Genomic DNA, 27314 nt, shown 5'->3' with positions numbered 1-27314 from the left:
TGGCCTTGGACAGAGAAATCATTCTACAGTATTTAAATGCAAAAAAAGGTAAGACTAGTATATCAGGAAAAACACCTTCCTGGCCTTTAATAGAAGGTCCCACGCTGTTTTTTCAAAAATATTCCTATTTTACAATTAGTCGTCATTGTTTTTTTCCTCTGACAGCAAATTATTTCATATACAGTAAAACATTTTAAGCAGAGTAATACATCAGATAAATAATGAATAGGTCAAAAGAATAACTGTACAACTCTACTATAATGTTTGTAATATTGTACATTCGGATTAGAATGAGTAGGCGGAGAAATGCGAAACATTGTACTGTATTCCATTAGCTATAAACAACTGTAGTGAGCAATATCAACAGTAGACGACGTCCGGTCAAACTTACCATTGAGCACACACACACACACACACACACACACACACACACACACACACACACACACACACACACACACACACACACACACACACACACACACACAATACTGTATTCAGACATTTTCAATCCAGATGATGGTTGGGTTTTGGGTTATAAACAAATTGGGTTATCAAATAAGATTATATTGATAACATTTACTGTTTGTTCATATTCCAAAATATCCCAATACAATGCAAGTGATAGCCATGAAGAACACAAACTTTGTATGCAGTTTCTTTACTATGGTCTGGGCTATGTATATGAAAAATGAAGGATCTGACATAACTGCCTAACAATAGAAAGCTTTCTGATTAGTGCAATTGACTTGGCACAAGAGGTTTCTCTATATTTTCACTCCTGCTGATTATATCACACAGCTTGAAAATGGAAAGATGGTGTCTTACTGTTCCAATACATCTTGAACATAATGGTAAAGCTGTTATTATCAAAATTGTAGATGTTTGAAATTTCACCTATGAAAAGTATTCTCGGGCTTGAAAATCACTGAGCCCCTTAAACTTCACTAAAGTAATTCAACTTTTCCATATTCTCAGGCAACAGTTAATCCCAGAAAATATTCAGACCCCTTGACTTTTTCCACATTTTGTTACATTACAGCCTTATTCTAAAATGGATTAAATAAAAAAAAAAAAAAAAAAATTGTATATATTTTTTTAAATTTTAGCAAATGTATTAAAGTATAAAAACAGAAATGCCTGTTTTTACATAAGTCCTTTCAGGTCCTTTGCTATGAGACTCGAAATTGAGCTCAGGTGCATCTGGTTTCCATTGAACATTCTTGAGATGTTTCTACAACTTGATTGGAGTCCACCTGTGGTAAATTCAATTGATTGGACATGATTTGGAAAGGCACACACCTGTCTATATAAGGTCCCACAGTTGACAATGAATGTCAGAGAAAAAACCAAGCCATGAAGTTGAAGGAATTGTCCGTAGAACTCAGAGACAGGATTTTGTTGAGGCACAGATCTGGGGAAGGGTACCAAAACATTTATACAGCATTGAAGGTCCCTAAGAACACAGTGGCCTCCATCATTCTTAAATGGAAGAAGTTTGGAACCACCAAGGCTCTTCCTAGAGCTGGCCTCCAGGCCAAACTGAGCAATCGAGGGAGAAGGGCCTTGGTCAGGGAGGTGACCAAAAACCCAATCGTCACTCTGACGGAGCTCAAGAGTTCCTCTGTGGAGATGGAAGAACCTTCCAGAAGTACAACCATCTCTGCAGCACTCCACCAATCAGGCCTTTATGGTAGAGTGGCCAGATAGAAGCCACTCTTCAGTAAAAGGCACATGACAGCCCCCTTGGAGTTTGCCAAAAGGCACCTAAAGGACTCTCAGAACATGACAAACAATATTATCTGGTCTGATGAAACCAAGATTGAACTCTTTGTCCTGAATGCCAAGCGTCACATATGGAGGAAACCTGGCACCATCCCAATGGTGAAGCATGGTGGTGGTGGCAGCTTCCTGCTGTGGGGATGTTTTTCAGCGGCAGGGACTTGGGAGACTAGTCAGGATCGAGGCAAAGATGAACGGAGCAAAGTACAATGGGATCCTTGATGAAAACCTGCTCCAGAGCGCTCAGGACCTCAGACTGGAGCAAAGGTTCACCTTCCAACAGGACAACGACCCTAAGCACACAGCCAAGACTTCGGAACAAGTCTCTGAATATCCTTGTGAGCCCGGACTTGAACCCAATCGAACATCTCTGGAGAGACCTGAAAATAGTCGTGCAGCAATGCTCCCCATCCAACCTGACAAAGCTTGAGAGGATCTGCAAAGATGAATGGGAGAAACTCCCCAAATACAGGTGTGCCATGCTTGTAGCATCACACTAAAGAAGACTCAATGCTGTAATCGCTGCCAAAGGTGCTGAGTACTGAGTAAAGAGTCTGAATACTTATGCAAATGTTTATTTCAGTTTTTTATTTGTAATAAATTTGCACAAAAAAATGGGCTATTGTGTGTAGATTGATGAGGGGTAAAACTATTTAATCCATTTTAGAATAAAGCTGTAACGTAACAAAATGCGGAAGAAGTCAAGGGGTCTGAATACTTTCCCAAAGGCACTGTATAGTCTGCATTCTTCCAATCATGCAAAACCCTTCATCAGGACAACACCCGTTCAATCACACAATAAAACACTCACAGTAAACACTTGACAGGTCTTCGCTGGCTCGTTCTTTTCCTCCCGCTCCCAGTCAGCGGCACACAGAGTTGGGGCTGGGTCGTCATGAGACGAGGCGAGCTGGGGTAGTAGGCAAAGCTGAAGCAGCATGGATGTTGCCAGTGTCCGTACAGTATGTCCAGCTTTAGGGTTAAAAAACAGTGGCCGGGAAGTAGGAAGTAACCCCCATCTTCATAGTCTTCCCATCGCTTCAGGGTAAAGTTTCTCTGAGGCACAGATCTGGGATCAGCTTCCCCTCCCCCACTCCGATCTGTAACCATTAGTGGCCCAAAAATACCCAATATCAGCATCTAGGGGCAACTTCACCCTACTCCCTTCCCAACCCAATGGTACCGATCAGACTAGATCCTTGCTAAGTCTGGCCTGAGCAAATATCCAATCAGAGGGGGTGTCGGTGTGTTTAAGACCAATAGAGGTAAATGACGGCAATGCTTAGGTTCAGGATTGCCATCGCACAGTCCTTTACCTAACTCCCACCCCTTCCCAATACCCGTCATCCCTGACCGTAAGTTCCCCTACTTCCCCTTGCCTGGACACTGCCCCAGCCCCAGACCTCCCAACCTCTACCCCAGGATGTCCAGGTAGATAGGGGGGCTCTTGACAAGGGCAAGGAGGCGGCTGTGGATGTCCTTGATGACCAGCCTCTGCTGGGGCTCCCTTTGCCAGCACCCCTGCATCAGGCCGTGCACCTCTTTGGGGCAAGTGCGTGGTCTCTCCAGCTCCCGGCCCTGTGTAATGCACTCGATAGCCTGTGGGGGTGCAAATAGAGGCAGAGGGAGGGGGTTAGAATTAAAAGGTCTGCTAGCTTCAGTAACTCCAAGTTTTTGCAATGCCTCTTTATTTGTGGCTATTACCTCAGGGTTTGAATGTTTTCATGATTGTAACTTTTCATTAATTTGACCAGACAAGCTCAAGCTACGCTAGAGAGCTTAAGGTGAAGACACTTGGATTAGAACAATAAGTGGAGTTGTCAAGATGAGTCGACAACTTCTGCACAATTCTGGAGAACGTTCTGTGAGAACGAAAGATGTTGCCTCTAATAAGCTGGTGATCTTTCAAAAGAATGGAATGGTATTCATCAGAAAAATGGTCAAATTGACACATTCTTACACTTGGCATGGCTCGATGCATTTATCACTGTCAAGAACTGAATTGCACTATGCCTATTCCCATTCAAGGACTGCCCTTGGCCCCACATCACACAAAGAGCCAGCAACTTAACCCTTTTAAAGAGTTCAATATCCCTAACCTAATCCAATGAACTGAAGAGACCTGTCAGCACTGAACCTCATGATACTATAATGCCCAGCTAGCACATTTGGGTCCTTGGAAGTTGTGGGAACGTACGTTTTTGGTTTCCCATTGGTTCTGGGAACGAAGCCACACATTTCCTGACCAGTAAAGCAGAACGTTTTTTAAACGTTCTGAGATTTGAAGTGATAATTTTGCCTGATATTTTTAGGTTCTGAAAACGTTTTACTATAGTTCCCTGAATGTTTTCCTCTTTTATAAACATTCCCAGAATGGAAATTATAGGTTATTTGATGGTAATTAAATAGCATTCTGATAACACTGCTAGCTTAGAATCATTGTTTTGAAACTCCAAGCACAGATAGGATTTGCTTAGGCATTAATTATGTAAACACGTGTATTTTTTATTGTGGCACAGCGTCAGTGAGATTCAAACCTATGATCTTCTGTTCTTCAGCCATGGAATTTGTCTACTGCACTACCAGGATGGAGCTGCATGCCATGTTTTTTTAGTTATACAAAGCTGTACATTTTTGTCATTTTAGTTTATAACTTTTAGGAAACGTTCTGTCAAAGTAATGAAACACCAAGAAAATCATGTTTTTTTGTAAAGTTTCTTAAAAGTGCTGAGAATGTTTCAAAGCAACTATCCTGCACCATTCCCAGAAAGTTGTGGGAAGGTTGTATACATAATAACCATAGGACAACCACGCTCTTACCGAGCTCTAAGAAACATAAGGTTCTCAGAACATTGTGTGCATCTTCATAAGTGCACAAAAATGTATAGTGACTTTCCAAGATGGCCGCCCGTCTCCTTATCTCAGACCTAGATGGAGTGTTTGGGATGATTTATCCCTGCCTTCCCTAATTAGACGACATGATAATTACACATGTCCATCATTGGCGGGGAATGATTAGGTTAACAAGGTTAAACGTCATTGGCCCTGGGCAAAGATGAGAGCCAATGAGATTAGAATTGAGTAGACGGGAAAATTGATCTACCCTCCACTTGAAAGGAAAGAGGGTTCCAGGCCATAATGGTGTGTTGCGGTCAGGACAGAGTCCACTTCTTGGGGTGCAACCTAAAAGGGTTGGACTGGGTCCGCCATGATTACTATGAAGTCATTGATTGGCTGTATAGCAGACGGGAAATCCTAGTGCTCTAGTCTCCTTCTATGATCAAACACTTCACCCTCTATCCACTGGCTGAATGATGATGTGGTACAGTATTTACACGTTGCCTGGACACTGTTCCATTACTCAACTAGACATCAGAGTTATAGCTACTTCATTATTACTATGAATCTAGAAGGTTTTGATCACCAATACAAAGATGCCCCTTTTACAAAAAAAAGGTAGGTGCTTATATTTGTCCTATTTCACATGTGAATTGGAAATGTGTTTTTGCATATCCCACTCTCCCTGAGACACCATCAGAGTGTAGGGTCACACCCAGAGTCTGTCATTATGAACAGCACCTGGAGAAATGAGCGTTGCTCACGTCAACAGATTCTTCCCCTTGTCAGCTCAGGGACTCGAACCGCCATTCTTTCAGTTAATGGCCCAACTATCTAACCACCAGGCAACCTGCCACCCCATGTTGCTTCCTACCTAGTGCCCAGTTCCTTACCTCACTGTTGGAGAGCTGGTACCAGGGCTGTTTCCCATAGGTGAAGATTTCCCAGAGGACCACTCCAAAGCTCCAGATATCACTCTCCGTGGTGAACTTCCTGTACATGATGCTCTCCGGAGGCATCCAGCGAATAGGAAGCATCGTACGCCCACCCACCTGACAGGAGTGAGGTCAATGGTCATTCAATTGTACATTCATGGAATTATAATTAATATGACAATTGAGATGTACCATGCTACTTCATATGTGATAAGCCTATACATTGAAAATATCAAGATGTATTTTGTTGTACATAGAGTTGGATATACTTTGTTGTGTAAATGTTACATGACAATGGCGTGTTAGATGACAAATCCCCACCCTAAAAAAGTATTTCACTACTTCCACCTTTACCCTGTAGTAGTCTGTGCTGTAGATGTCCCGGGACATGCCAAAGTCTCCTATCTTGACCATCAGACCCTCTCCCATATCTCCCACCAGGCAGTTGCGTGTGGCCAGGTCTCGGTGCACGAAGTGAAGGGAGGCCAGGTAGACCATGCCCGAAGCGATCTGGGCGGCGATGTGCAGCATCTGGGGAAGAGTGAGCTGGCCCAACGGGGGCATCTTCACCTCCTCCAGTATATGGGCATCTGGACCGTGCGCCCTGGTGGACAGAGGTCACGACCTTTCGAGTTTTACAGGCTTTTTGGTGAACGGCATATGACATACTTTGGCTGACATCCATCAGGACCTGTATTCACAGAGTCTCAGAGTAGTGTTTATATAGGATCACATAGCCTTTTAGATCAAAATGAATATATGGACCGGAAGACCTGATCTTGGATCAGCGCTCCTACTCTGAGATGCTTTGTGATATGGGCCCAGCTCTCCCAGATTAATTTAGGCTTCTGATTGGTCCTTTGATGCATTAACTTTTGCACCAACCTAGTGATGCAATATCAACATACAGTGACCAGATGGATGATTACTGCATGCAATCTGCAGATGGAACATGTTGGATGTATACGAGATCTTTTAAGTGTAATAGAGGCGCTCAGCTAGAGACCAAGCCATAACAAAACAACTTAACAAATGGTTAATAGGAAACATAAGGCTTGTTATACGCCTCGCATTCATTTGGAATAATTTGATTCCGAGATGCATGATAGCCTTACTCTTCAAACGTTCCACAGTTTCTCTCAATATGGCATCCACCCCACCCACTCTGACTTGTAGCTCACTCCCAATAAGCTCCTCGATGTGTCCATCAATCCTAATAGAAATGTGTCACTTGCAGGAAGTTATCTATTCTATCACTATTAGTTTAACAGGCAGGTGGTAGGGTAGACGAGCAGCTGCCTCATAGGCCAAGAGACACACATCCATTCTGTCTGCTTGGAAATGTGATTTCCATCTATCCATGAATCTGGATAGTGTGGGCTGTGTCTGTGTGCACATTGAGTCTCCATTCCCAGTCTGGCCCCACTGGACACCTGGCAGTGGCAGACATACACTGTCTATGTCTGTTTCAATGGTGTCTCAGAGTACATCCCAGGTGCAGCACGAGTGGTCATCTGCAGTATCAACGTGGTGCTCTGTCTGAGTGCTCAGTGAACATATCTCCTGCATCCATGTTGGACCAGACTTGTCTTTAGAACTTCAGAGTGTAGACAGGCTACGAGAAGTTCTGCGGTCGACGTGGACATCTTCAATGATATGATATCCAAAATGCATCTAAAATCACATATTCAGTCATCCCAGATCACAGAAATGATTTGGTACTCTCACAACTAAGTGTCCTTAACCACTCCAACACATTGTTGGTCCATGTAGTCCACCCCAAGTGGGTTATTGCCTTGGGAACACAACAAGGTAGAGCAGCGAGGACGATGGTGTCTACAAGTGTGGCTTGGCATAGAAACAGTTGCATTTGTGTGGTTCATCAAGGTCAATTAAGTGGCTTTGCTGAAGAGCAGTGGACACAACGATGCAGAGATGTTAGAACAAAACCCTCGGCTTCTAAATAGTTACCATGCTGAAGCTAATAAGTAGAAGTTAACAGGGGAAGGTTAGCATGGGCGGCCATGAGGTTATCCCTGTGGGGATTTAAGTAGGAGGTTCTGTTTCTTTTCCATACCTGAGGAAGCGGTTGAGGTCGCCATGTCTCATGTATTCAAACACCATCGCCAGTGGCTCTCCGTCTGTACACACTCCATAGAAGCGAACAATGTTCTGGTGCTGGAGCACTGTGAGCAGCTCAGCCTCTCTCTGGAAGTCCTGCCGGGTCGACTCATTGGCATCCTTCAGAGTCTGACCACAGAGAAACACAGTCACGGGAGGATATGACATCATCATGTTTAGGAGGTCTAAACTTCATGTAATGCACCTCTGAAAGTGTGGCCATGGATGGAAGTCTCATGCATACCTTGATGGCCACCAGCATTTTGTCACTGTCCGGACTGAGGTTGGCACACTCTGCCAGGTAGACTTTGCCAAACGCCCCCTCACCCAATTCCCACTTCAGAACTACATCCTGTCTTTTGATGTGTTGCACACCTGTACATACAAAGAGAAAGGCTTTTAACATTGGGCCTTATAAAACATTGTAAGATCACTGCATTACCAACTTTATCTAGGAAAAACATGGTAGATATGAAATGCAATCATAATGAAGTTAGCACGTATCCAGTCCCTAGTTGTATTCCAATTCCACTCACACATGTCTTTGTCTTTGAAGATGCCACAGAAGTACTGGGGGTTCTCCACAAAGCTGGACATGCCAGAGTCGTCAGAGGAAGGAGGGCTGGTCCCAAAGTTCATGAAACGCAGTGACACAGCAAGATCATCCTCTGTTCCCAAGACAGATGAACCTGGAGAGAGAGAGAGAGAGAGAGAGACCTGAATGTGATACATCCATTTATTTTCCAGCAATTTATGGATGCATTGTTCAAATGTTGGAAGTGGACGTCGGAGCAGTAAGCAACTACTGTATTTTCTGCAGACAGTATTAACAATCGTAAAACCCACTCAACGAGAAAACCACAGAACCCCCAGAGCCCCTGATAGAAAATGGTGGATGGCAGCAAGCGAGGGGAAACGAGTTGGCCAGGAGGGGGGCCCACTTAGGCAATCAGACCCACTTAGGCACTTTCTGGGGGGGGTCCGAGAGGACCTATCACGCCTACAGGAGCTGGTCTCCATCAGTCTTCTTTAATGGCCAACGCTGCTGCTAGGGGCTCCTGACGCCGTTCACTGCTGTAATTAAGGCACTCTAACCCAGCTGTTGGGCTGACAGTGTGCAAAGTTACAGCCTGGCGGAAACCCTATTTTGCCTGGCCTCATGTGAATTACTTTTAGAAAGGAATACAATGCTTTCTGCGGAACTATTGGCAATTCCAATGTGATAATGAAATAAATGAGTTGGCATTGATGCTGGCTTTTGGTTGTTTCAGTTTGGAATGGATATGCGCTTTCAGAGTCTTTACCGTTGTCAAAATGTCATATTCTCCTGGGGTTGTCTCGTATTGAATTATCCAGACAGGGAAGTGTCCGAATTCATTCTCAACCCTTCACTTTCTAACAACTGAGGTGTTTTGAGAACAGCTAACCCATCTCAGGTTGTTTCGTACCTGTCTTCTATGAAATCCCAAGTAACGTGTTGCTTACCCTCTGAGTAAAGGAGACTATACCTTGTTCAAAATGACAACCGACAGACACTACTGTGGTATTTGAAACACATTGCATAGTAGAGTGTGTCACTTACGGTGAATACCAAACTTGGACTGCTGGCCGCACTTGTTGATGACCAGTACCATCATGAGGAGGAAGGCGCAAGCAAACACAGCCAAACCCACTGCCACTGACACCTGCACAGAAACATAATTAGCATCAACATAGCTTAGCATAGCATAACAGACATTTGCTAAAACATTAGCATTCCATACTGTATGTTATATTATTGCTATGGTTCAGACCCATTGAATGGTGTCTCACCCCAAACACTCTGCTCTCCGTGTTCTCAGTGACATCCTCGTTAGATTTGTTGGTGGGAACTGGAGGGAGCAGAAAGGGAATCATTAATGATGGATCGTTACTCACAAATCACCTTGATAACCACATATAAAGTATGCAAGACACTGACACAGTGTATAAAAAAAATGTTGGGGGGGGGGATACGTGGAGTATCTGAAAGCAAAATCCTGGGTAATTTACACTCTACTACCTGTAATAAGTATTTTTTATTCTCGTTAGGTACAGTTTAGAAGGTTATCTGTTTCTACAAGGTAATAATCACTGTTAAAATAACACTCAAAAGGCTTACGTGGATCACTTTCTTCAAGGACTGGCATGAAGAAAAGGAGAGGGTGACAAATTTAGACTAAGTATACAGTACATACTGTACATGCAAGCACATGAGACTGTATCTAATATAACACAAGTTGGTGAATAGTGAGGGTCAGTATCATTGAGATCCTATACAATTACTATTATTATTATTATTCTATGACCTTTCATTTCAGACAATCACCTGGGATGATGCCCTCAGGATCAAAGGGGTCAAAGGGGTTGTTCATGAACATCCCCGTGGCCGTGGCCTGGTCCACGCCCAGTCTGTTCCCCACGATGATGGTGTAGAGGCCGTTGTTCAGGTGGGTGGGCTTGTTGAGAAATAGACAACCGTGCTTCACAGAGCCGTCGTCCGAGTCGGGAATTAACTGTGTGTAGGTGTAGAGGCCCTCGGTCAGGTTGGAGCCGTTGAAAAGCCAGCGGATGGATGGCTCAGGGTTTCCATCCACCTTAAAGGGGAAACACCAGTGGTGCTGTTGCTCAGCGTTGTGCAGGAATATGATTTTGGATGGAACTGGATGGAAGACATGAGATGTGGTCCATTAGGATGTGTGAATGAGTAAGGCGGTAAAGGTGAAACAAAGGCTATTTCTGAATTCAGAACATTGGTCAACCTATTGTACAGTGAGCAATACCCTCAAAATTGTTGACAATAAATGTGTGTAAATCATTAAACATGATATTAGAATGAGATCACATTTAGCTTAAATAATTATCCACTAAGCTATAACCATAGTTATCTACACATAAATTATCTCTTTGTACTGAATTTTCAGTTTACCACATCCAACCTGTTTCAGACAAAGTTATTGGTTGGTCAATAGAAGGTACAGCCTCATCCAAGTGCTCTATAGGTTCCTCCTATGAGTTTCCATGAATCAATGTTCTCCATCTGCACTGTCAACCTGTTGACCTGGTATGAATAATGAATCCAGGTTTTGTTAGGGCCCCTAACCACAAGAGCTACCTGGAAGCACGGAGCCGACAAGAAGCCTAAGGAAATGGCTTCTTTAGATCGAAGACTATGCTGATGCAGAGAGACCCCTCACTCTGACAATTTCCACCGACCATTCCACTGCTCTTAACCTATGACCCTACTGCAGAAAATGCTGTGCTAAAGGGATACCAAGGCATTTGTCTCTTTCCTCTTGAGATTATCTCTGAAAAGAGATGCTAAAGACAGTCATGGACGGCAAAGAAATAGCACAATTAGCACAATCCATCGGGTTTGACTTAATGACCCCAATTTAGTTAATATTGAGTTAGAAAAGAGCACAATATGAGTTTTGTTGAACTCTGTATGAAATTAAATAATAAATTATTGTTAACCGTTAAACGTTTTCTTCATAGATTAGATTTGTTTGATTGAGTCTTCTAATCGGTTTCTAGGGTGTAGTCTATATTTTCATTTTGAAAAACCTTTTCCCAAACAAGTTTATTTTATATATATTACTGAACGGAGGCTGCCCTTGCAGCACCAATCGCCTGAATCACAGGAAGTGGTCAGACCAGCCACTCAACAGAGCAGAGCCCTGGCTGTAAACACCCTGCTGATCGGGGAGCTAATTAAGGGTAATTAAAGGCTAGCGGTTAATGAGTGTCCATCCACCAGGGGGACTGATGTTGATAGATTAGCCGTGCTAACGCACTTACAGGCTGCCAATCACTCCGGATGAATACTGTGTTCCGGAGTAGGAGGGAGAAGTCCATTAGCCGGGGCTCTTATCGAATCTTACCACGCTTATCAGCCCATTTTCCTCCCTACATTCATTAACTGTCCCTCGATGCTCATGCATTTGGCTGCAACTCTTTTGGGGATTTATTTTCCAATGAGTGTCATTGAGTTGGTGAAATGATATTGTTTGGCCAATATTTACTGTAATGTATTGCCAATGCATCAACACACTCTCTTTTGTGGCATCACAGTTTGCAGCAATTCAGATATTTTTCAGTAGCGAAGCTGGGCTAATGCAAAACCACAGTCTCTGACAGTATAATGTCTCTTCTATAATCAGATGTCTGTTTTGTTCTGTCATCTGTTTGGGGTCTTTGTCCGCGTAGGGTTGATAAATGAGAAAAATGCAACTATAAAAATAATGCATCACCAATGTAACGTTACAGTGATGTATTACTAATGCTGTGGCGACTCGTCATTCAGGGCAGGTGAGGCAGAGTCACCTGTTTTGAGCCCCACCTGTTTAGCTAAAAATATATACATATACAGTACCAGTCAAGTTTGGACACACCTACTCATTCAAGGGTTTTTCTTTATTCTTTACTATTTTCTACGTTGTAGAATAATAGTGAAGATATCAAAACTATGAAGAAACACATGGAATCATGTAGTAAACAAAAAAGTGTTAAACAAATATACAAAATATATTTTTGATTTTAGATTCTTCAAAGTAGCCACCCTTTGCCTTGATGACAGCTTTGGCATTCTCTTAACCAGCTTCACCTGGAATGCTTTCAGGCTTTTCAGTCTTGAAGGAATTCCCATATATGCTGAGCACTTGTTGGCTGCTTTTCCTTCACTCCGCGGTCCAACTCATCCCAAACCATCTCAATTGGGTTGAGGTCGGGTGATTGTGGAGGCCAGGTCATCTGATGCAGAACTCCATCCCTATCCTTGGTCAATAGCCCTTACACAGCCTGGAGGTGAGTTGGGTCATTGCCCTGTTGAAAAACAAATAATATTCCCAAACGATGGGAAAGCGGATCGTTGCAGAATGCTGTGGTAGCCATGCTGGTTAAGTGTGCCTTGAATTCTAAGTAAATCACAGACAGTGTCACCAGCAAAGCACCCCCACACCATCACACCTCCTCATCCATGATTAACGGTGGGAACCACACATGCGGAGATAATCCGTTCACCTACTCTGCGGCTCACAAAGATACGTCGGTTGGAACCAAAAATCTCAAATATCCACTGTTCTATTGTCCATTGCTCGTGTTTCTTGGCCCATGCAAGTCTCTTCTTATTGGTGTCCTTTAGTAGTGGCTCCTTTGCAGCAATTCGACCATGATGGCCTGATTCACGCAGTCTCCTCTGAACAGCTGATGTTGAGATGTGTCTGTTACTTGAACTCTGTGAAGCATTTATTTGGCTGCAATTTCTGAGATGTGTAACTCTAATGAACTCATCGCCTGCAACAGAGGTAACTCTGGGTCTTCCCTTCCTATGGCGGTCCTCATGAGAGCCAGTTTCATCATAGCGCTTGATGGGTTTTGCGACTGCACCTGAAGAAACTTTCAAAGTTCTTGAAATGTTCCGCATTGACTGACCTTCATGTCTAAAAGTAAAAATGGGCTGTCATTTCTCTTTGCTTATTTGACTTGTTCCTGCCATAATATGGACTTGGTCTTTTAGCAAATAGGGCTATCTTCTGTATACCACCCCTACCTTGTTACAACACAACTGAATGGTACAAACGCATTTAGAAGGAACAAAATTCCACATATTAACTTTTTACAAGGCACACCTGTTAATTGAAATCCGTTCCTCATGAAGCTGGTTGAGAAAATGCCAAGAGTGTGCAAAGCTGTCATCAAGGCAAAGGGTGGCTACTTTGAAGAATCTAAAATCTAAAACATTTTGCAGATTTGTTTAACACTTTTTTGGTCACTACATGATTCCATATGTGTTATTTCATAGTTCTGATGTCTTCACGATTATTCTACAATGTAGAAAATAGTACAAATAAAGAAAAACCCTTGAATGAGTAGGTGTGTCCAAACTTTTGATCGATACTGTATATATATATATTTTAACTCGGAAGTTTGCATACACCTTAGCCAAATACATTTAAACTCAGTTTTTCACAATTCCTGACGTTTAATCCTAGTAAAGATTATCTGTTTTAGGTCAGTTAGGATCACCAATTTATTCTAAGAATGTGAAATGTCAGAATAATAGTAGAGAGAATGATTGATTTCAGCTTATATTTCTTTCACATTTACATTTACATTTACATTTAAGTCATTTAGCAGACGCTCTTATCCAGAGCGACTTACAAATTGGTGCTTTCACCTTATGACATCCAGTGGAACAGCCACTTTACAATAGTGCATCTAGGTCTTTTAAGGGGGGGGGGGGGGGGGTGAGAAGGATTACTTTATCCTATCCTAGGTATTCCTTAAAGAGGTGGGGTTTCAGGTGTCTAGGCAAGCACCATGGTCTTGTAGCGGATGCGAGCTTCAACTGGAAGCCAGTGGAGAGAGCGGAGGAGCGGGGTGACGTGAGAGAACTTGGGAAGGTTGAACACCAGACGGGCTGCGGCGTTCTGGATGAGTTGTAGGGGTTTAATGGCACAGGCAGGGAGCCACATTGCTAGTGGGTCAGAAGTTTACATATACTCAATTAGTATTTGGTAGCATTGCCTTTAACTTGTTTAACTTGGGACAAACATTTCGGGTAGCCTTCCAGAAGCTTCCCACAATGAATTGGGTGAATTTTGGCCCATTCCTCCTGACAGAGCCTACAGGTTTGTAGGCCTTCTTGCTTGCACATGCTTTTTCAGTTCTGCCCACAAATCTTCTATAGGATTGAGGTCAGGGCTTTGTGATGGCCACTCCAATACCTTGACTTTGTTGTCCTTAAGCCATTTTGCCACAACTTTGGAGGTATGCTTGGGGTCATTGTCCATTTGGAAGACCCATTTGCAACCAAGCTTTAACTTCCTGACTGATGTCTTGAGATGTTGCTTCAATATATCCACATAATTTTCCTTCCTCATGATGCCATCTATTTTGTGAAGTGCACCAGTCCCACCTGCAGCAAAGCACCCCCACAACATGATGCTGCCACCCCCATGCTTCCCGATTGGGATTGTGTTCTTCGGCTTGCAAGACTCCCCCTTTTTCCTCCAAACATAACGATGGTCATTATGGCCAAACAGTTCTATTTTTGTTTCATCAGACCAGAGGATATTTCTCCAAAAAGTACGATCTTTGTTCCCATAGTCTGGCTTTTTTATGGTGGTTTTGGAGCAGTGGCTTCTTCCTTGCTGAGCGGCCTTTCAGGTTATGTCTATATAGGACTCGTTTTACTGTGCATATAGATACTTTGTACCTGTTTCCTCCAGCATCTTCACAGGGTCCTTTGCTGTTGTTTTGGGATTGATTGCACTTTTCGCATCAAAGTACGTTCATCTCTAGGAGACAGAATGCGTCTCCTTCCTGAGCGGTATGACGGTGGTGGTCCCATGGTGTTTATACTTGCGTACTATTGTTTGTACAGATGAACGTGGTACCTTCAGGCGTTTGTAAATTGCTCCCAAGGAGGAACCAGACTTTTGGAGGTCTACAATTTTTTTTCTGAGGTGTTGGATGATTTCTTTTGATTTCCCATGATGTCAAGCAAAGAGGCACTGAGTTTGAAGGTAGGCCTTGAAATACATCCACAGGTACACCTCCAACTGACTCAAATTATGTCAATTAGCCTATCAGAAGCTTCTAACGCTTTGACATAATTTCCTGTAATTTTCCAAGCTGTTTAAAGGCACAGTCAACTTAGTGTATGTAACTTCTGACCCACTGGAATTGTGATACAGTAAATTATAAGTAAAATAATCTGTCTGTAAACAATTGTTGGAAAAATTACTTGTGTCATGCACAAAGTAGATGTCCTAACCGACTTGCCTGAACTATAGTTTGTTAACAAGACATTTGTGGAGTGGTTGAGAAAAGTTTTAATGACTCCAACCTAAGTGTATGTTAACTTCCACTTCAACCTCAACTTCAACCTCGACAGTATTTATATATATATATATATATATATATATATATATATATATATATATGTATGCAGTGCATTCAGAAAGTATTCAGACCCCTTGACAAAGTACAGAGAGATCCTTGATGAAAACCTTTTCCAGAGCGGTCAGGACTTCAGATTGTGGCGAAGCTTCACCTTCCAACAGGACAACGACCCTAAGCACACAGCCAAGACAATGCATGAATGGCTTCGGGACAAGTCTCTGAATGTCCTTGAGTCACCCAGCCAGAGCCCAGACTTGAACCCGATCGAACATCTCTGGAGAGACCTGAAAATAGCTGTGGAGCAACGCTCCCCATCTAACCTGACAGAGCTTCAGAAGATCTGCAGAGAAGAATGCTTGTAGCGTCATACCCAAGAAGACCTGAGGCTGTAATCGCTGCCAAATGTGCTACAACAATGTACTGAGTAAAGGGTCTGAATACTTATGTAAATGTGTAAACAAAAAAACTGTTTTTACTTATGGGGTATTATGGGGTATTGTGTGTAGATTGATGAGTAAAATCAATTTTAGAATAATGTATTTTTTTAATTTAACCTTTATTTAACTAGACAAGTCAGTTAGGTAGGAACAAATTCTTATTTACAATGACGGCCTAGGAACAGTGGGTTAACTGCCTTGTTCAGGGACAGAACGACAGATTTTTACCTTGTCAGCTCAGATTCTATCCAGCATCCTTTCAGTTACTGGCCAAAAGCTCTAACCACTAGGCTACCTGCCACCCCAGTAAGGCTGTAACATAACAAAATGTGGAAAAAGTCAAGGTGTCTGAATACTTTTCTGAATGCACTGTAGATATATATGTCCCGTTTATTTATCCTACTGTTCTGAATTGGTCTACAGAGAGAATACTCCAAGAACTACCCATGTTCTGAATTCTGTCCCTGTACATTTCAAAAGTGTTGAACAAATAGTTACATTGACAACGTCCGTCTTAGCTGGCTCGTTAATGTCTTTATCGAAATTATGGATGGGCTCTTATCCACTTATGAGGCTGAATGAACTGTTTGGCTGCCAGACAAGCCTCTGCTGATTGCCAGGTGTAGCGGTGGTAAGGATTCACTCCATGGTGCTGAAAAGAAAACTCTGCTGTTGGAACAGAAGACTCTAACAGTTTGTGAGCACCGTTTGTCACCGTTATAGTGAAATTAATGTATTGTTTAGTGTTGTGTTATGTAGTGGCTTTGCTGGTATGCATAAAAAAAAAAGTATAAATGTTTGCTCCACCAAGATTTACATGCTAAAATCCCTACTGTAGTCATGTATTATTGAGTGACAACTGATAACAATAATAATCGAAACGAAAGACTTGTGGCATATTAAAGCAAAGTGACAAGGTGGGCTTATTTTTTGCCACAATTATTAATACAAAATATTTAATTCTGGGGAATTAATGTCTGGCTATAAACATTGCTGCGATAGGAAAATTGACACAATTTTTCTCTTCCTCTACCTCCCCTGCTTTCATTGCAGTATGACAGCTCTCACTGAGTCTTTCAGCTTTCAACACCCTGACAGCTTTAATAGTTCATTGGCACTTACATTCAATGTCCAACGTCACTTTCTCTTCCCCAGGCCCGGCCCGGTTCTCTGCCTCACAGGTCAAGTTGTGCAGGTTGTCTTCTGAGGACATATTCCACAGCTGCAACTCCAGCTCCAAAGTAGAGCCCCAGAACCTCTCCTGCAGATGGAACAAGACGCAGAGGACAACATGGGTTTAGCTACACATTACAGTTTACAACAATCATGGAGACATCTGAGATGCAAAGAGAGTCTGAATGATTATGACAATGTACACAATAAAGAAACCTAAACGCACCATAATTCTATTTTATTTTTAGTTCTGAATATTCCTTCATATATGACCCCGATCCTGTTACTAGTTTGTATTTAAACATATGTTGAACATATGTTAGGCATATTAAGGAGAACAAAAAGTGCATTGTGCAATATCTCAGAAAAAACACTGATCTAGCTGGTTTTCCCCAATCAGTATGTCCACGTGACATCATCACTTAGTACCTGTACAGTATAGCGAGACAGCAGTTTATTCGTGCGCCACCTCACTACAGGCACGGGCACTCCTGTCACCTGACACACAAATGTCAGGTTGCCTCCCTCCTGGACCTTGGTGTTGGCATGGACAATGGCGACATCCGGTACAGCTGCAAAACAATGGACCGATAATGGGTTGGAAACTCTATGGTTTGGCCTGGGGTACTAAATGTTGATAATGACGTTTAATAGCAATCCAATCAGCAATGCCACTAATGCAATTAAGTCTAATAAAGCCTTGTCAGACTATTTCTACAATGTTTGAACTATACGTGTATATGCTATTCATGCATATATTACTTAGTAACAATAAAGTAAAATCACATTTTTATCTCTAAACTGAGTAAAAAATCGATCAATTCAACTCACTGCAATTCTCCATCTCTACGGAGTCTAACTGTAGGGCATGGCCATTTGAGAAGCATTGTAGCGGTTGGTTGTCGAGGTCACTGTGGTCGTTAAGCTGCCATTGCTGCAGCCAATGGATATCACAGGAGCATTCAAGGGGGTTGTCCCTCAAAACCCTGAAAGAGAACACAGAGAAAATCGGTCTCTTTTGTCCGAAAGTTTTCTCTCAATTGTGTAAACTTCTTGTTCTTTCTAAAGGTCTATACAAAGTATTCGAGGTCATTATTATCAAAGACGCACACAGCAAATAGAACATTCTAGAATTAATAGAGTGAATAGAGAGAAAAAACTCAATATAGAAAATAATTCATCAGTGAAATAATTTCTCTGCAATCAGTTCCAAAACAGAGTGGAATGGGTCTATTTTGCTCATACAAAGTGACCATCTTTGAGTTGATAGTTCAGTCACAGGTTGACTAGTTGAAGAGAGTACAGAAGTGTTGTTCTGAGTGGTGTTTTACTCACAGGTTGAGCAGGGGAAGAAAATGGAACACCTTCCAACTGATATGCTCCAGGGAGTTAGATGCCAGGTTTCTGTGTGACACAATAAGGAGACAATATCCATCCAACAGGACATTCAGCATATAAATAGCAAAAAAATCTAAATACAGTATTATACAATTTGTTGTTGAGCCTATGATAATAATAATGGGAATGGATGGGAAATGATGTCAAATATATCACTAGCCACTTTAAACAATGCTACCTAATATAATGTTTACATACCCTACATTATTCATCTCATATGTATACGTATATACTGTACTCTATATCATCTACTGCATCTTTATGTAATACATGTATCACTAGCCACTTTAACTATGCCACTTTGTTTACATACTCATCTCATATGTATATACTGTACTCAATACCATCTACTGTATCTTGCCTATGCCGCTCTGTACCATCACTCATTCATAAATCTTTATGTACATATTCTTTATCCCCTTACACTTGTGTCTATAAGGTAGTAGTTTTGGAATTGTTAGCTAGATTACTTGTTGGTTATTACTGCATTGTCAGAACTAGAAGCACAAGCATTTCGCTACACTCGCATTAACATCTGTATGTGACAAATAGAATTGGATTTGATTTGATTTGATTCCCCACCCTCGTTTCACCCATGTTGAGTTTTGCATAAGAATGGTCTGTGCACGGCAAACAGCTCAATATTTAAAGCAAAAGAGGCCATTTTGTTTTTGCACTGTCTCCACATGCTCGTCTTTGTACGTCCAACGTGTCAAGAGTCCTCACATTCACGCACAAACAACCAGCAGTCACTACAGCCTGGCTGCTTGTTATGTTTACACACGTCTTTGTTATATCTATTCAAATGAGTGTTTCTGTTCTACCACGCGTCTGACACCTGTTGCTTTCTCAAACGCTGCCACAATGAGGACAAAAAAATCAAGTCTGTAATATACTTTTTTTTGTCTTATCTATAATATTTTTTGGGGGGAGATGAAGTAAATAAACATTCATCTGGAGAGATGGTTTTGTAAAATGTGTGTGTTTATGGTGTTGAAATAAATCATACTGAACTAATCCCATGATATGTTCACTCACTGCAGAACAATGCAGACCTATTTAGAATTATTCTCTGGGTGGACACATTAGTGCCTCCAAATGTACTCTGCTCAATTACCCAGGCAAGTCTTTTTACATCAAGTGCTACATTCACAAACGTCATTGGCGCACCTTGTCTCACCGTTCTGTACATTAGGTGATTAGCCCAAACACTTCTCTGAGACGGTGGGCGCTATACTTGGCCATCGATCACTACTAGAGTGCTCGAGTTATATTAGCCTGATGATGCTGCTTGTACTTGTAAGAGGAGAAAGGAGAACAGGTTTCTACTCATATCAAATACTGTGTATTAGGTGTATGAGGTTAATTAATTTGATAAAAAATATGAAATATTGCGGGCGATTTGCAGTGGATTTCTGAGGCATATCACTGCTAAGATATGCTATCCCCTATGTATCCCTATTGTATCTCTTTAAACATGCTGCAGATCCCCATGACGGCTCTGAAATGCGTCTGCGCTGACAGAGGGTGTAAACAAAACCTCTCAGAAGATGACAGCAGACCACACTGGGGAGCCCGCTCATGCAACCGATACATATTCACTCTGGCAGGGCCAATGGGGGCCAGCAGGGGTTCAATTATTTGTTTTCCTTGCTCCCAAAAGTTCATGTCAGATGGGTTAGCCATTGGGGCTTATCTATTACCAGCTCGATTCCTCCCAGGCCACAGGGGGAGGGAAGATGGCCGGGAATGGCAGCTGCTCCTAGCATCTTAATTTATAAACTGGGTGGTTCGAGCTCTGAACGCTGATTGGCTGACAGCCATGGTATGTCAGACCGTATACCATGGGTATGAAAAAACATAGTAGTAGTTAGTTACGTTGGTAAGCAGTTTATAATAGCAGTAAGGCACCTCGGGGGTTTGTGATATATGGCCAATATACCACGCGTTGCGTTGCGTCTTGCATACGAACGACCCTTAGCTGTAGAATATTGGCCATACACCACACCTCCTCGGGCCTTATTGCTTAAATATCTTAAGGATCAAGGAAGGGGGTACAGTATCAGAGCCCCCCCCCCCATGTTCTCACCCGTTTTGGGTGACACACATCTGTTACACCCCACAGCCCCCTCTTTGAAATATTGATTAAGCGATAATGGACCCTTAGTGGAGTGTATTTATTATGCAGCAGTTGTCGATAATCCACCAAAATGAGCGAGTAAATGGTGACTGGTGGAAGTCTTCTCCGATTTCGCCAGAACCCCCGCCCCACCACCACCCCACCACCAACCCTGAACCCCTTTCAGAGCCCTTCCCACTACACCCCCTCCTCCTCCCAAACCGCCTGTCTTTCAGATGAACAACATCGGACATGTCACACACGTTTAGTAAGATGATGAGGACAAGATGGTGGAGATAAGGGTCAGCTATTGATGGAGGGATGATTGCCATGGATACAGGCAGTATTGGGGAAGCTACTCTGAAAATATTGTTTACCAAGCTACCAATTACTTCACACTGTAAGAAGTTAAGTTACTGTTAAGAGAAACATAGTTTACTTAACTAAAGTTACTTTGAAAAAGTAGTTCACTACATCCAAACTACTTTGCGTGGAAATTAACATATCTAAGTCGGAAATGTCATAGACTACAAATTGCAAGAACAGTTCACTCTGGGGTCAGATGTTAACAGAATTAAGGGCTTATATTACCAACCACAGTTTTAGTTGTTATCCTATTAAAAACTAAAACAATGTTTTAAGTGAGAATTAGGCAGGTCTGATGACGAAAAAGTAAGGAAATTCTTGCCTACTTCACCCATATTTTGTTTTATTTTCGCCCAAAAAAAGTTGTGTGTAGTTCCAGTAGTTATCTGCCCGGCTTCATGATTCAAATGGCATTGACTACTGAAAACACTACCAAGATTTGAATTTAGTTAAACAACAACCCAGTTACTGCTAAATGTAGTTCAATTACTAGTTGAACAACGTGTAGTTCACTACTCCCCAACACTACATATGGGCAACACTAATGTTAGTTTGTAGTTGTTATTTTTCAGTGTGCTGTACGGTGTGTCTTTAGAAGGTAGTTGAAGGATTCCATTTGTGGGAAAGTTTGGATCACAGAGTTAGAAACACAAACATCAGAAAAATAATCTACAATTCACCCATCAGTGTTTGTTCTTCTAATATAGTTGATTCAAACGTTCTAACAAGAGGAATCCAAGTCATTTCAATATGCTAAAAGTGGTCCCATAGCTGGTGCATTGATAGTGACTACATTTGTAAAAACAGGTTGGTCTACATTGTATCAACCCAATCCTTTTAACTTGAAATTGAAATGGCAGGTTTCTTGTAAAACAAATGTAACACACTGTTAAAGAGGTAAGAATCTGTCCCGCATGACCCACTACTGTTGAGCCTCTGATACTACACCAAGGCCTTAATAACTTACATTGTTGAATAAAATGGTATCAAATGAATTATGATTACATTTCAGTCATTTCAATCTGTATTTCAGCAGAAATCTATTGTTATGCAATTGTTATATTTTTGCAGTGACCTCTGCTGAATAATAAGCTCAAGATCTCAAGGCTCGGGAGGCTTCCCCTTAATTGACAGCAACAAAGAGCCTGACCCAAGCATGGGTCGAGACATGACAAGGAAAGACAATCCCTCTGTAAAACCAAGGACACTTACACATATTGGAGCTTGAGGTTGTGTTGGAAAGCATTCGCCGAGATGTACGCCAGCCTGCAGAACGTGACCGTGCTGGGGGGTAGAAACACGACAGACAAACAAAAGACAGAACAGGAAGTGTGAATCACTGATTATGCTACTAATTAGCCACAGTAAACCCATAGTGTGTATATTGACCAGTCTGTATTAGCTGTATTAGTTAGCGCCAGACCATTTCCTTTCTTTGAATACGGTAGTGGTAAGGTACTCAGAAGAAGGATTGAAATGAAATGACTGTACAGGACTGCAGGTTATGGTGCAGAATAATGGCTAATGTGCAACACAGGAGGTTTACCCCCTTGATTGAAAGAGCCATAAAGGGAATGAAATGTTGAGTTGTAAAGTTGTGTACTGCAGATTGCTATAACAAGGTAGAGGGCACATTGGAGAGGATGAATAGGGAGGGATTATGTACTACAAGGTGGAGTGTAGAGAAGACCACTCACTCAATGACAGGACCAACCAAACATTTAAAGCCAAGTCAATCAGATCAACTGCTAGGCGTATTGTAGAACATTTTGCATATGTATACATGTCATGCAGTAATACAAACAGACATCCTCAAACACATTATCATACAGCTTTAGAAAAATACTGTACATATTACAAATTATGCAAGGTTACTCACAGATTCTTCAACTCTCTATAATTGGCAAGGTCTACTTCTGTAATGTTCTCCAGGTCGGCTTGATTTTCGATGTAACTGGGTAATGAAACAAAAAAAGAAATACAATGTCAAATTAAAAGCAGACATTTAATTATGGCATTCAGAGTTGATTTGAGTACATTTTTTTTTTAAGCAACAGAAAAACAACTGAAAAGTAAAATACAATAATACTGTCTAGGAACAATGAGTTGTGTAGGCCTATTATAAACAACAAAACAAAATGCTTGAGCGGAAAATGATCTCTTTATTGTTATCAATTATTTTTACCCACAGCAATCCAGACAAAGCAGGACAGTTAATATAATGACCAATACAAAAGGATTTACGTGTTAAACGTGATGAAAGCCCTAAAAATATACCCGAATTGACATCAGTACAGCACAGAGTATTATATTTTATAGTGAAATTCATGAGTGCATTGTCCAAACCATGGGCCTTTGTGGGCAAGAGCCTGACAACGGATAGCAAAAACCACACCAAGGCAGATGCAAAGAAAACAAACCACAAAGCTAATATCAAAACTAAATATACTGTAGAGAAGACTTGGAAAAAACATTTGTCTTCTTGTGAGACACTCAGTTGACATTGCTGATGGTAAATTATTTTCAATTAGTCATTTTCCACTTTTCCAGACGAACCTATTATTTCACGAGAGGACAGTATGTCAACTCAACACTCATTTAACACAAGGTCACTTTGCCCTAGTCTTGAACTACAGTATCTTGAACCTCTTTGTATGTTCAATCTTAGAACAAAAATGTGCTATCTAGAACCTAAAAGGGTTCTTTGGCTGTCCCCATAGTAGAACCCTTTGAAGAACCGTTTTGGTTCTAGGTAAACCCCTTTTTGGGTTCCATGTACCCCTACACAGAGGGTTCTACACGAAAAGGGTTCTCCTATGTGACAGCTGAAGAATCCCTTTCGAATCCTTTTTTTGTAAGAGTGTACAGATGTAGGACTTAATGTGAGCCAGTTTGCTACAGCAGGAAAATAATCTTGCAGCAACAGAAAATGTGAATTATTATGCAGATTATAATTATTGGAAATTTTGTGGGTGTTGATACATTTTCCATAAGGGAAATCTATTCTGAAATGTCTAAATGTAATTACAAACTTCAGAAGCCTTTTTAAACCTCAAATACACCACCAGTTGAACATTTCCTGCATTGCATAAAAGTTATCCTGCAACAGGGTGATCAAATTAAGATCCTATATATGTACACGACGTGGCCAGAAAAGTACATTTTTATGTGGACTGTTATATACCATCTATGATATTTCACCATTACTGTATAAATAACCAGAAGTAAAGCAGCATAAAAGGACCAAGGGGAAAATATTTTCCTCCACTTGAACAATTTTATCAAGAAAAATTCCAAACTTTATTCACATACAGTATAGCCAAATATGACAGCTTAAAAAAGCAGCACTCAACCCTTTTTCATGACAATACCTGGGAAATTGGTCATGTATTTTCATTGGTATCTGGTTGACATGACGACCGATAACCAGATTACAACCAGGTGAAGACTTCTCTTTCTGATCACTAAAATTGTCCTTTTACAGTCAGTATACAACCTGACCATGACGTAACAAAAGACATCAGCCAGACATCATTGCAGACAGTTTTTCCATCACCAAATATTTCCTTCTTTAACAGTGGGGCACTATTGTTTCAGTCTGTCACTGAGCAACACAGATATTTATTGGACCCACGGAGCAGTAATGTAATTGCAGGACAGGTGGAATGAGAATCAGCAATCGCCCCCATGCTTATTGGATTGAGCCAAGTGGGTCATATTTCATCTAGTGTTCTCAGGCGGGCCTTCGCTGCAAATTCGCAACATTTTATTTATAACTTAACAAATTATGAATTTGGGCCCCTGTTCCACAGTTAATGGTTTCTTGTTTGTTCCGCTGAAACAAATGCCCGAACGAGCAGCTCTTGCTTATTGATTGAATTGATTCAGAATGAATTTAGCAGCTCTGCTGGAGTTCTAAGTAACACATTTTGCCACAGGTACTGAGAAGAGAGAGAGAGAGAGACGGAGAGACAGAGAGAGAGGGAGAGAGAGAGAGAGAGAGAGGTATAGAGTGAGAAAGTCAAGTACTAGCTGGACATGCTGTAGATGCAGTCTCCCCCTTAACAAGCCAGTTCGAGTGTTAATTGTTGAGAGCAATAGAGAGGAACAAAGACAGAACAGCGTTGGATTACAGCAAACAGCATTTAGTTCTGTGTTCCATTTTCAGTACTGTATTGCCTAAGTATAACAGCCATTTTCCAATTATCTGAAAAGAGTGGACAAAAGTGGGTACTGTAAAGTAACAGATAACTCCTAAAAGATGCATCCTCCAACTTTTGTATAGTTTCAGCCACTTTTGAAAGTGGTGAGCTGAAAGTGGTCCCCATTTTTCATCTACTTGTGTACTATGTCAACCATTTCGTGTGACATGTTACACATTTTTCAATTGGTATGATATCATATGAATGTTGCAATTCATGTGATATGTAACAAATCCAACTCTGGATCCCGTAGCGCATATTTAAGTGGAGTGTACTGTGTACCCTTTAAAATATTATATATGTGTCTCTTCTATGGCAGTTTTATTTAAGTATATATACTCTGTTGGCTAATAGTCCTTCAGGGAACCACAAGCCTCCTATAAAACAACATGTTCTCAACAGGTTTGTGAGGATGACCCTCACCAGGCAAGGATGTATGTATCTGAACACCTTGCTGTGAGAGTATCAGTGAAGAGTATCAGTGAAGAGTATCAGTGAGGGATATCAGTGAAGAGTATCAGTGAGGGATATCAGTGAGGGATATCAGTGAAGAGTATCAGTGAAGAGTATCAGTGAGGGATATCAGTGAAGAGTATCAGTGAGGGATATCAGTGAAGTGTATCAGTGAATAGTATCAGTGAAGAGTATCAGTGAGGGATATCAGTGAGGGATATCAGTGAGGGATATCAGTGAAGAGTATCAGTGAGGGATATAAGTGAGGGATATCAGTGAAGAGTATCAGTGAAGAGTATCAGTGAGCAGTATCAATATCAACACAGTCCCACAGACCTGATCACTCCACTACCACCAACTCTGCTCTTATCGATAGTATTCCCTTACAGTGCATTCGTCCCCAGTTCAGCCCTGTGCGAAACCACCAGACACAAGATCAAACAATCTCTTTAACCCCAACTCAAAGCGGGGGAGTTCAGTTCGGTGAGTTCTTTGAGTGGAATTTGTTCACTGGAAACAGAAATTGAGAAACTCCAGTTGTACAAATCATGGAAAGAGGGCTAAGAGTAGAAGTATCTGATAAGATTTAAGACGGATCATCCGGATACATACTTTGATACATACTCTTTGAATCTCATGAACTTTTCATCTTTAATAAGTGTAATAACAGTTCTGTGAAACTTCACAAAAAGTGCCTGCACAGAGTGTCTTTTGCCAATCTAATTTGCAGAAGCAATCATCAAAGCAAGAACACCAATCAAATTAACTCCGTTATCTAACCAGCTCATCACCATACTAACACCCTGAAGGCCGGTGGTCATACAAAAGGTACTCAATCCATAGGGTTACATAACTCCCCTCTCCAATCGCCTTGATTAAACCCCCTACTGGACTATATGGACTACATTCACCATCTCCAACGTCAGCTCATCAAAGCAACAGATTAACCATAATGCCAACCCAACTCATTATCAACACTGACAGACACCCCATCCAAGACTGAGCCAACAGATAGATAAGCAGAACATGAGCACTTGACAAACACACACAACAAACCCAGCAGACCCAATCAACCAACCAACCAACCAACCATCCAAGCAACCAACTGCACTCACATTTCCGTGACGTTCTCGCTCTCCTGTAGTGCCAACGCGGGTATAGTGGCAATGCCATTGGGCTCCAGGCACTGCAGCATGGCGAAGGAGCACCGGCAGGCGGATGGGCACCCTCCCAGGGCTGGTACTGCCAGGGTGATTGCCAGTAGTACCAGAGCCATTGGGGCTACCCATGGAGCAGAACCCACAACCACTGCCATGATGATGAAGATTGTGGAGGGGCAGCTCAGAAAGTTGTCAGTGCAGACTGAGACAGAGTAGAACTAAACAGGAGAACAGACTGGAAGGCTCCACACAAAGCAGATCTTCTCTGGGCTGACTCGCAGGGTTGTGATCCCAGCCAGGAGTCTCTGGTATTGAGCCACAGCAGCAGCGAGCAGCAGGAGCGAGGCAGGCAAGGGGCCCTGGGGATGCTGGTGGGCTGCAGCCTCCCCACCCTCACTCCCTCC

At 41.9% G+C, this 27314-nt stretch overlaps 1 protein-coding gene across 3 annotated transcripts; it reads right to left on the bottom strand.

Annotated features, from left to right (window-relative positions):
* Window positions 1-62: 62 nt before the first annotated feature.
* On the bottom strand, window positions 63-27314 carry ntrk1 (neurotrophic tyrosine kinase, receptor, type 1). Of its 3 annotated transcripts, none has more exons than XM_029679731.2 (17): window positions 26866-27314; window positions 22975-23049; window positions 22308-22379; window positions 18548-18616; window positions 18044-18198; window positions 17642-17784; window positions 17162-17300; window positions 10024-10356; window positions 9817-9837; window positions 9489-9547; window positions 9259-9361; window positions 8213-8365; window positions 7921-8051; window positions 7633-7805; window positions 5904-6159; window positions 5514-5672; window positions 63-3381 (listed from the first exon to the last, which is right to left on the bottom strand). In XM_029679731.2, the coding sequence occupies exons 1-17, from the start codon at window positions 27063-27065 to the stop codon at window positions 3196-3198; spliced, it is 2427 nt and encodes an 808-aa protein (XP_029535591.2). In that variant the 5' UTR covers window positions 27066-27314; the 3' UTR covers window positions 63-3195. The 3 variants fall into 3 exon arrangements, with proteins under 3 accessions (XP_029535591.2, XP_029535592.2, XP_029535593.2); XM_029679732.2 differs by having other exon boundaries at window positions 5910-6159; XM_029679733.2 differs by lacking the exon at window positions 9817-9837.

This window comes from Oncorhynchus nerka, linkage group LG14 (assembly GCF_034236695.1).
Source record: "Oncorhynchus nerka isolate Pitt River linkage group LG14, Oner_Uvic_2.0, whole genome shotgun sequence".
NCBI classification, from domain to species: domain Eukaryota; kingdom Metazoa; phylum Chordata; class Actinopteri; order Salmoniformes; family Salmonidae; genus Oncorhynchus; species Oncorhynchus nerka.
The sequence above is the reverse complement of the archived record's forward strand: the minus strand, read 5'-3'. Positions and strand labels throughout refer to the sequence as shown.